We start from the raw sequence: 11,952 nt of genomic DNA on the forward strand, positions 1-11,952 counted from the left end.
ACCCACTAATCAGATATTCTACCGCTAAACAGCAGTACTCAGTATTTTTGTGTTCCGGCTTAAAGGTTGAGTGAACCAGTGCAACTATAGGCACAAGGGACATCTTAGTTCCCGAGGTTGGTGGCGTATTGGTGATGTAAGGAATGGGTAATATTTCTTACAGCCATTGTCTATGGGCGGTAGTGACCACTTACCATCAGGTGACCTATTTGCTCGTCCGCCTATAAATATAATAAAAAAAGTATTACCCCTAGAATTTCAAGTATATTTTTAACTTCTAATCATTACTGTTTATTATGTTGGTTATTCTAAATAAATAGATATTAGATCTATTTATTTGCATGTTGAACAATATAATATATACAATGATTATGTAATGATACATCTAAAGCATAATACAAATGTGTTCCTTCAACTAGAACCGCAGCTTGTATAATAATGATAAACTTAGCTAATTATTATAAAACATAAATAAAAACACGGCGCAAGCTAACCATAGTGAAAGTAAACAAAGAAAACTTATAAGAGAACATAAACACACACAATTTATAAACTTTAAAACAAAAATCAACAATTACTTCGATAAATCATTTTTAAAATTATATTATCGAATAGAATTTCTGGACAAAGTGTTTTTTAGTTTTGTTGTAAAGAAATATGAATTGCCACGATCGTGATTGGTCCAAATAAGATATGGGAGGGACAATTAATGAACATGTTAAAACTATTTATTTTACGGTAATCAAAAATTTTATCAAACGTATCGATGAAGTGTATATTGTGGTTTTCAAAGAATAAAAGTCTGTGAAGATCAAGAGTGTACGCTATATTGTCTGGTGTTTGTCTCAGGTTGAAATTTAATAATCACATAAAACTAATATTTTAGCAAGTATGTAAATGTCTTTTTTTTCTAATCACTGTACTGTTATACTGTAATATAAAATAAATGTTGGAAAAGACTACTGAGTTTTTTGACAATTTTTCTCGATATAATCTGTAGATTGCAACCATTGGGTTGGATTGTATTCCAACCCAATGGGGGCTTTACTTAATATAGTTCTAATAAATGACAATTCAAAAGTTCACGTAAAGGTCTACTTGAATTGTAGTTTGATATTTTTATTTAGTTAGTAAATATTTATTTACGCATATATTTGCATCTCATGGACCAATTGTAATCAAGTATATTATACTGTCTCAGTGTGTATATTTATACATCAAGTTCTATGCCCATAGAAGACCGCCTGTACATCTTATCTTGTTTATTTGATAAAATTGTTTTGAAATAAATACAATAAATAGATGAAATGTTATTTGTAGTTTATTGCAAACTAGCGTTCTTTGCTAAAATCGATTTACTGGTTGTTATATCAAATAAGGTTCATAAAGTCGTAAGAATTTCATCGTAATGAAACTATCGCTCGATAAAAGTTAAAACGTTTTCTATATTACTTTTCGTTTTTCCCTTAAGGCTTCTCCTAACTAAGCTTAAAAATTTGAATAGAGAAAGGTAAAATACGAGCTTGGTGCTGGAGTGCCACAGTTAACAGAAATTGCATGAATTCTTTAAAAAACTCTCATAGTTTTAGCCTTGCCGTGTTTTATAATAATCGATTTTTTAATAAAGAAATGTTTTCGTAAAGATGTTCGTTAATAATTTAGAAGTATATGTTAATGACATTTTCTTACTATGTTCTGCTCGGCTTTGCGTGTAAGATTGAGTTAAGACGTGAAATCGTAACAAACAAATAAATAAACTCACTAACCCATTTGTAATATTAGTAATAATTATATGAGTGATTAAAAAAGATAAATCATTTTTGATATTTTCATTTCTTTCCCTGGACTATTATTACAATAAATAGATATTAAAAAATTACTTATTACAAAGGAAAATAATTGGATTGACTAATCTTTGTATATCTTTCCATAAAACAACTAAAACGTTTATGTAAAGCTATACAGCAATAACTAAGAAAAACACGGACAAAGGAAAATTATTTGAATTCCACGAATTCAAATTCGTTTATAGTTTTTAACGTGAAATATGTTCTATCACATTCCTTCATAGTAGGTGTAACACATACTTTTTCTTTTTTCTGGAGTTAATACAGATATTAGGCATAAAGAAAACCTACGATTCTCCTTGAAGTTTAAGTTTGCTACGTAAGAAATTTAATCAAATTCGGATCAGTGATTTGGCCGTGAAAGAGCAACAGACAGACAGAGTTACTTTTGCATTTATAACGCATTAGTATAGATAATCTTTAACGGAAGTGAGATTCCGATTGTGATTCCAACCTTCCTTGTGGTTTTTGAACGTGTATGGATCATCATATTATTCAAATAATAATGTGTAGAAATTACACCATCCGCATAATAATAATTTGTGCGGAAAGTCATTTTGTTTTTTCCAGCAGATGACTTATCTTCACAGTGATTTTTATAGCTGGTATAGCAAGGGTAACCTATAAAAAAAGGTGATTGAAATTACGTAGTATTTTTTGTTACGATACAATAGTAGTTTTTAGTTTGGTACCCTTTGAAACACGAAACCAATGATAAAAAAAATCCCAAAGGCAGAATTTTCGACAGTTTTACTTTCGTTACTAATGAAAAAGGACATTGGTGTTTAAATCTGAAAAAAATATTCGATTTACGAGTATATGAAGAAGAAAGCCAGTGTCAAAGTAGGTATGTAAAATTTAAATTCGAAGACGCACCATAATGAGCGCTACATCAGCTATCAAAATGTATATGGATTATGTAGGTTAAGTCTGGACATATGAGAAGAAATATAAATAAGTCTTCTGTTAGGAATAACGAAATTTGTCGCGGTACCATGTGACATCCGCTTACGAGACGAAGAGGGTTTCACTGGTTTTGTAGTGGGTATTGCGGTGTCCTAATCGTCCAGGGCACCGGCGGGCTCCATCTTACTGTCATATTCTGATCCATTGGGTAAACACTAATACCCTACATCGGAATCAGGTCTTGTTAATAAATTATGAAATAGATCGATGTTCAATTTGCCTACATGTAATGACCTAATTAATTCGTCTTAAGTTACATCCAATCTGCCAATAAATTAATGGTCATTTGATTGTGTATTGATAAGGAGTCTGCCTACTATATCGTTTCATACCGTGACCTTACTAGAAATTTGACAGACAAAAATATACTTTGTATTTAAAAGTATGACATTATTCTCACTAGTCCTTCACTAACCAAAACCTTTGCCGGTGCCAATTTGTTCCACCACAACAGGCCAGTAATTCATAAATTTTAGTGGCCATATTTGTCGTTTCATATTTTTGTACTTGATACGTTAATGACAAGGTTATGTATGAGACTGTGTAGTTGGCAGACTCCTTTAAGGTCGCTTTCTGCTCATTAACTATATTTAAGAAACGATTTATTTCGCTAACGTTTAGAATTTTCTACAAGGGGTAATCCAGAAGCTACAAATGACTTGCTATTAAGGCATCAGAAGGCCACGGATAAAGGATTAAACGTATTTAGACTTTGATTATATGTATGTGTGTCTATATACGATAATGCCATTAAATACATAAAGTAGTAATTTAGGGTAGCTGTCACGCACACAAATATATTAAAGTTAGTCCGTTAATTTATTTTTTTGTAAACAAAGTAAGTTTGAGTGTAAGTTTGAATACTTCGTATAGTTCGTATATAATATATCGTAAGCGATCAGCGACTTACAATTACTGAAAACTAATTGCAAGCTGGAACACAAAATACTATGTATTGCTATTTGGGGGTAGAGAGTTTAACGATTATGATAAAGAATACTACGAAACTTATTATAAGACAATTCTTAAATATTAGTTTTTTACAGGGGTTTGCCTCATAGAAAAAGTAAGCAACCGTGATACAAAAGCCTTCGTTGTGACTCCCAGTGGAAAGAAATTTTATGGACTGTATCAGGTATTTATTATGTGAGTTTTTTATTGTAGAAATTAAAAAAATCTTTTGATTAATAATTCTTGAGATTATTTTTTATATATGTATATTAATATTTTGTTAATATAATATACAGTTTCATAGGGATTTTGTATCCTTATAATAATTGGTCTAGTGATTAGTGATAAAGCAGACTTTATAAATTTTCATGTGTTGTATTAGCATAATAAAAGCATAAGCAGCCTGTAAATTTCCCACTGCTGGGCTAAGGGCCTCCTCTCCCTTTGAGGAGAAGGTTTGGAGCATATTCCACCACGCTGCTCCAATGCGGGTTGGCGGAATACACATGTGGCAGAATTTCGTTGAAATTAGACACATGCAGGTTTCCTCACGATGTTTTCCTTCACCGCCGAGCACGAGATGAATTACAAACCAAATTAAGCACATGATAATTCAGTGCTGCCTGCCTGGGTTTGAACCCGAAATTATCGGTTAAGATGCACGCGTTCTAACCACTGGGCCATCTCGGCCCATGTGTTGTATTAAATTACGATAAATATTGTGAAGTGGATTAAGCTCCAAAACTTCCTTTAAAAGGATAGGACGTCTGTGTCCAGCATTGGAGTATTAAGCGGGCTATAAAAATGTGATTTTAATTATAAAGATTAATATCAAACCGATTTTATACTTTATAATCGGCTTGGGACTGCAATAAAACATTATTTATTTATTTTATTTATCACACTCATGAATATGAGTGTAAAAGAATCATGTTAATACTTTAATTCAAATGAAAAAAAAAAAACTATTTTCTCGGCCTATTGTCTAGACAATTAGAGTATTGTAATATGTTTATTATATGCAAATGTTTCCATTTTTCAGTACGTAATTTTATTTCATTTAGAAATAAATGTACGTAGGTACTGGCCGAAACTAAAAGGTGGCAAACGGCCTAAATCATCCTAAGTACCGCGTAGCGTAGCGTACCTACAGAATAAATAAAAACACACTTATTTAATGATATATAAATCAATATTTTTAAATTTTTTACATACTTTGCATATTTCCAGATACCGAGCAGATGGTGCAGAGAGGGTAAAAAAGGAGGGGACTGTAACATAGCATGTGAATGTAAGTCATATGATTAATCTTTGCGTTGTTAATGTACATTGTGTCTTAGAAATAATTTTGTTCAGCTTATAAATTTTTACTTGGTGATAGGGCTTTGTGCAAGCCCGTCTAGGTAGGTACCACCCACTCATCAGATATTCTACCGCCAAATAATAGTACACTGTATTGTTGTGTTCCGATTAGAAGGGCGAGTGAGTCAGTGTAATCACAGGCACAAGGGACATAACATCTTAGTTCCCAAGGTCGGTGGCGCATAGGTGATGTAAGGAATGGTTAATATTTCTTACAGTGCCTTTGTGTTTGGGCGGTGGTGACCACTTACCATCAGGTGGCCCATATGCTCGTCCGCCAACCAATGCCATAAAAAAAGCATAAGAATTCCGGCCCTTAGTAAGACAAGTTGATACTATTTAAACGATTATTTGTCTTAATGCAGGCCGATGGATATATTGTTAGAGTGAGTCCAACCTCACTCGCTTTACGTGAGAGTTTGAATGTTACATACGTTCAACTGTTTTGATTTGAACACAGGGTAGCCCGACATAAGTTGTCCTGTCTTAACAATGACTTATTAAGTTCGAATTGGTATAGTTGGTGAGATGTTCACTAAGGAATAATAAGTAAATTATTTTATCAATATAAATCCGACATATGACGATGATTTTGATAAGTTTTAAGCGATATTGCATTGCTCATCCTGTCAATGGGGCCAACTGTCAAACAACTGATAGTTATGTTCGTAACACGTTTATGATGTTACCTCAGAAAGTCTATAAAACTTGGTTCAGCCGTTCACGCGTAGAGTTTAGTTTTTACCTTGAGTATTTTTAAGGGAATATAAATATTTTGTTTACTGTATCTGTGGTATCTTTACTGGCTTCTGAATGACTAACTATAAAAAAATATAGAAAATTATGACAAATAACTCTTATATAAGTATAAATGCCCCTGCTCGTGAGCTAAGGTTTCTTCTTCTTTTTAAGTCAAGGTTTGGAGCTTATTCCACCGCGCTGCATCAATGGATGTGGCAGAAATACATCGAAATAAATCAAATGCAGGTTTTCTCACGATGTTTTCGTTAACCGCCGAGCAGGAGATGAATTATTTATTTATTTATTTCAGGAAAACAACAGCATATTATAAAAAATATAAACATAAAATACAGTATACAGAGAATAAAGCCAATTACTATTTTCCATTGAATTATGCAAACTTAATATTAGTTAATAGAAGTACCAACACAGAGTTTTGATAGATAACATGTGAAAGTAATAACAAAACAATGAATTAAAAACAACAAAAACTAAATAATATAAAAAAGAGAATGAATACAAATACAAATTAGGCGACACAGACCATGTTGTGAGTGTGGGTGTGGGTGTTGGGTGTGGTAGTGCAGTTACACTGTTATTTTGTGCGTGAGTAAGTGATTGTATGTGTGTATGTGTTTAGATGTATACAAGTTTTGTGTGAGTTTGAATGGTTAAATTGAATTTTGAGCCATAAGAATAATATATTATAAATAAAAAAAAACTACATGGAATTTCAGTAGCACTTCCCTGGGTTTGAGTTTGCAATCATCGGTTAAGATGCACGCGTTCTAACCACTAGGCCATCTCTTATATAAATACGGTGAAATTAGTTGGTTTTCTAGTTGACACACATGATATAAAATTGACGCATAACAAACTGGTATAATTATCCTCTATTTTTATGCTATTCGTTATAACCAGGCTAGGTAAAAAATTTAGGTTTAAAAATATATTTCGGTGCTTTAATCAATTCTTTCGAGGCTTAAAAATCTAGTCGTGTGAATTTGTTTCATATGTTTTCTGGAATATCGTTCAGATGTAGAATGAGATTTTTATAATATAATGTTTTTTTCACGTTAATAAATAATTATTCACAAATTATATTTATTAAAGTACTCTCAATTGTTATTATGAAAACGTGATAATTTATATAGAATGTTAAATATGAACTCAAACTATCAGCTGGTCCAATAGGATACCGTGAATAGAATATGTGAATCTTGACCGGATGTCGTATACCCAAATGTATTCTTTTTTCGTTTTCCTATGTTGCTACAAAAGCTATGAAGTCCTTTGGTTATAAAGCAAAACGCTGACAGAATCGTCAATAAAAGAAATTATAACTGACGTATCACATTATTACATATATTATATATGTGTGTCAGTGTTTTCGAATTCAAATCTTATTTATTGTTAAAAAAGGTCTTAAGACATAAACGGGCTGTAAATTTAATTATCATTAATCAAGTGCTCTTTGTTAGATATGTTTTTTTTTTATATTGTATAACGAAGGTAATACTAATTTAGGCAAAAATAATTGTATTCTTGAATTTACGATAGGCGTTAAAACTTAAATATTCAGACTTCAAACCGCCTGTAAGTGAAAGATAAATTTTATATGCCATACCATTGCTCATCGTTTGTGGAGACAGCCAACATAAAAGTATTATATTTTACGATCATTTTTATGTTTCCAACGCAGACATTGTATCGGTCAATATTAAGTATCAACGGATTGAGAAAATATACTCTGAATCCTGTAAAACTATTATTTTACGCCACGAGAAAATACTACAGATAAAGATGATTACGAAACGTACTCGTCTGAAGCTAACGTTGTATTTTACGAGTGACATAAAACGCTCTGTATTTCGTTCAAACCGCTGAAGCGCTCAATCTTTACGCTTAGTATTATTTTAAAAGTGATTTTATTTAAACTATCTTACAATGTTGCTTGAATTTCAATTTATTGGACATTGGTCTAGCAATTTTGTATCTGAAAGAATTGTTTTATATTGCTTTCGTTTTTTTTTATAGATTTGACTATAAATCTTTGACAAAAACTTGTCAAATAAGTCGAATTTTAAATTTATTCTGAACAATATTTATATGGATATTATTTTTTATAATTTTAGTAATTCTATACCCTTAACAACAAGGCCTGAAGCACCTCATACAACATATGTTATATTAATATTTATATATATTTATATAAATTATTATTTGGAGTGCCATCAAAAATACAATAACATTTTGTTGAGCACTCTCTATGTTTATTTTTATATTACTCTATATTTGTAGCTATTAGCGATCCTTGTTGATAACGTTCATAGATATTGAAACTCTCTATGTAATTTTACTTTATAATTAATCTTATTTAAATTATGTAATTTGGAATTTTACATAAATAATATAGAACTAAGAACTTATAACTTTCTTTCATGATCAAGTATGTTTTCAAATTCAATAATTTTAATCTTTTTTTAGCGCTACTCGACGACGACATCAGAGACGATACAGCCTGCGCTGTCAATATATTTCACGAGGAAGGCTTTAAGTATTGGACGCAATGGACTAACAGATGCAAGAATGATAATCATATAACTACTGAAATTTACAAGTTTGTATTATAATTTTAATTGTAATTAGATGTAATTAGCAGTATATATTTAATTAAGCTTAGGATGTGATAGATTGGCTTGCTCTTTATATGAACAATTTCAACGCCAAACTCAATTATTAAACAGCGATATCCAACATTAACTATAAATCTGTATAATATCTAAAAACACACGCATCAAAATAGCGTTTCAATGTAACAGTTTTAGATATTTTCCGAGTGAGATACGGCGTGAAATTTACAGAATATTATTATTCTACATCTTAAAAAAAATCATTAATATTGTTAATATTTAGTTACATGACGAAATGATTAGTTTATTCAAATTAATTGGAATGAAAAAATCGTTAGTAAATTTACTAACGATTTTTTCATTCCACTACCACCACTAATTAGTGGTTATTAATAATTTTCAAGTACGTATTCCAGTCAGAACTGTATATTGTTCAAACTTTATGTTTTGTATGTCACACAAAGATAGTTTGAAAACTTGTAAGAACAGTAATTTAACGAGGAAATGCTAGCACTTTTCTACTGTTCCATTCAATCATCATTTATATAGTATTTATTTTATATATATACGAGTTGAACCCGTAGCATCAGCCGCGCACACAACCTGTCATCTACAAAACCCCTTAAACGTAAAAAAAAATTGGCTTTCGTTCTTGCTTCGTACCAAAGTTTATTAACTTTGGTTTAATGAGTGGAAGTCGTGAGAGCCTAACAGACAGAGTTTACATTGCATTTTCTATTACTATAGATTTAGATCCCCGTTGAAAATAGTGCTTATATAAAAAAAATAAAAAAAATTCGTAAATTGCTAAGTTTCGTCTCTAAAGCTGATGAGATGGGTAGTTGATACAAACGTGACAGATTTTTATTCGACACATGCTGCTTCCGTCAAGATCAAGATACCGAGCATGAGACAAATAATAAACACAAGAGACTTGCTCGGGTTTGAACGTCGGTTTATTTACAGTCAGTGTGTGTTTCTTCACAGATGTCCTGATCTTATGTCACGAAGGAGAAACCCAGATAGCCCACTTCAGAGTGAAAATTTGAGGGTTAAAAGAAAAGTTTCCAGAGTTGGCATGGAACGTTCAAGGGCATCCAGCTATTACGGGCTCCAATAGTTACCGTCATATTTGTTGTTTTTTTTTACCTATTTACATTAACTGTTTTTGGTGATTGAAATTTTTGAAGTTTTATTATTGTCACCCTCTCCAGATGTATGATTAATGTTATACTTTTTTCAATACATACATATATTATTGACATTGAAATGCTTAAGTAAATTAACTCTAAAATTTAGAATTAAAATATTATTGCGAGTTACGAACAATGAAAACCGACCTAAAATATTTTAATTGAATTAATTTCCATGCCATTGAACAAAAGCTTTATTTACAAGCAAAGGTCATATTCAATTTTGTTGAACAATCCAGTTAATTAATGAATTCAAGGTTTTATTTGGAATATATTTTTAATATTAATAGTCAAAACGAATCGAAAGGTTCTTGGTTCTAGGGTTTTGTGCAAGTCCGTTATGGTGGATACCACCACATATTCTACTGCCAAACAGCTACACTTAATATTGTTTTGTTCCAATTTGAAGGTTGTTTAAGCAAGTGTTACTTCAGGCACAAGGATATAATATCTAGCATATTGACGATGTAAGGGATTGTTACTATTTCTCTCTTATCTCACTTATCATTTGCCAGTCTGCCTACCTATTTTAAATAAGTCTTCAACCTTGCCTTACTGGCGCTCTCAGCTGAGTTTACATTTTTTATATTGTCATTTTTCAATTGTTTTGAGATATTATTTCTCATCCTTGCTGTGGATACTATTATAATGGCTGAATTTGCTTTGAAATTGAAACACTACAAGATACATTTTTAGCATTAGCAGCCTGTTAATTTTCCCACTGCTGGGCTAAAGGTCTCCTCTCCCTTTGAGGAGAAGGTTTGGAGCATATTCCACTACGCTGCTCCAATGCGGGTTGGCGGAATATACATGTGGCAGAATTTCGTTGAAATTAGACAACTAAAATATTAATATTGCGTAATTTAATGAACTGAGGTGTCCCATTAAATCTAATGGCGTGGCTGGTTGTCATGAAAACTACCGTTGTAGTATGGCAAGATTACAGATTGATACCACCTGTTGGTAAGTGATGCCCATAGACATTGGCATCGGTTTTGGACTACAGTGCTGTAGTCGATTTTTTTGTAACAAATACATTTATAATGTATACTGCAGCTATATGAGATAAAAATGCATGATATTCATAGTTTTCTTCTTAATTCTTAATTCCCGTAGTGCGAAATAGAATTTAGCAGAGCAAAAAAAAAAACTAAAAACGTATATAAAACTATTTTCATCACGGAATCCAAGTAAATATCATTCCATCTAGAATATGTCTGTTATAAACCAGAGTAAAAGCAAACGTTGAAAAGACTTGAGGCCAAAAGCATCCGTCTTATTCCACAAAGGAATATCACGAACCAAGGAAGTTTGTTTATTGTTTCCGACCCCGGGTTAACGCCTTCTTTAAACGAACTTGAATATTTTGCATACGAGACTCGCTCTGAATTATTTGTATTTTGTTTTTGGCTGACATTATGAGAGAGACAATCCTTTTAATACTTCCTTTGTTCCCGAGATGTTTCTTGACGCGACTATGGTTAAGACGTGATACGATAGTACTTTTAATTTATTAATATTTTTTTAATGTTTATTTTTGGGTTACTGACACAAAAACTTTTCAGCGTCTTCTTTTTCGTTGGATTTTTTTCAGTTTCCTCTGTAATATCTCTAGTATAGTTTTTTTTATTTCTTATTTTAGGTCGCTTTTAAAATATTCTATCTACTATCCACAATTTTTTAATATAAGATTATAATTATCCATTTACAAATTTTAATTTTTAAAATATCTTTATATGCATCTGGATTTAAATATTTTTTTTAAGCATTACGTACATTAAATATTTGATTTTTCGTTTTATTTCAGTACTGATCCTAATTCTTTGTTAATTTAATCATTATACTAGACTAATGTAGTGTCTTTCGTGAATCGACAAATGGCCTCGTTGCTGCTGAATTAGCGACCAATTATTTATTATTATTTACATATGTATTTGATCGACTCGACGGAGTTTGCAACATTAATGTGAGCCTCAAAAAAATAGAGCCTTACAACGATACACAATATACGGCAATATTGGTGCATTGCACAATACAACAATTCAGTCAACATGTAACGACGTAATTTGGAGACAATTTTTGTTGGGCAAAAATAGATAAATTCTTGTTCCTGTCCCAGAAAATTATCGATCTGGTGGTGGGAATTGTGGCTATTTCGTTTTTTCGGAACAGCACAATCCAGGAGATTCAAGGGTGTATTTCAACGATTTACAATACGGATAAACGAATTACATTTCCCCAACTGTTTCACTGGAGCAC

The 11,952-nt window shown here is 31.6% G+C and overlaps 1 protein-coding gene across 1 annotated transcript in view; it reads left to right on the forward strand.

The window, feature by feature from the left end:
• Positions 1-10,874, forward strand: part of LOC125072800 (lysozyme-like) — a 28,129-nt gene extending 17,255 nt beyond the window's left edge. The window contains exons 2-5 of the mRNA XM_047683495.1: positions 3,860-3,948; positions 4,995-5,055; positions 8,355-8,487; positions 9,488-10,874. Coding sequence (XP_047539451.1) covers positions 3,860-3,948; positions 4,995-5,055; positions 8,355-8,487; positions 9,488-9,620 — 416 coding nt within the window. The 3' untranslated portion in view covers positions 9,621-10,874. The remainder of the gene's footprint in view (positions 1-3,859; positions 3,949-4,994; positions 5,056-8,354; positions 8,488-9,487) is intronic.
• Positions 10,875-11,952: the final 1,078 nt, after the last annotated feature.

Source organism: Vanessa atalanta, chromosome 22, assembly GCF_905147765.1.
Source record: "Vanessa atalanta chromosome 22, ilVanAtal1.2, whole genome shotgun sequence".
NCBI classification, from domain to species: Eukaryota; Metazoa; Arthropoda; class Insecta; order Lepidoptera; family Nymphalidae; genus Vanessa; species Vanessa atalanta.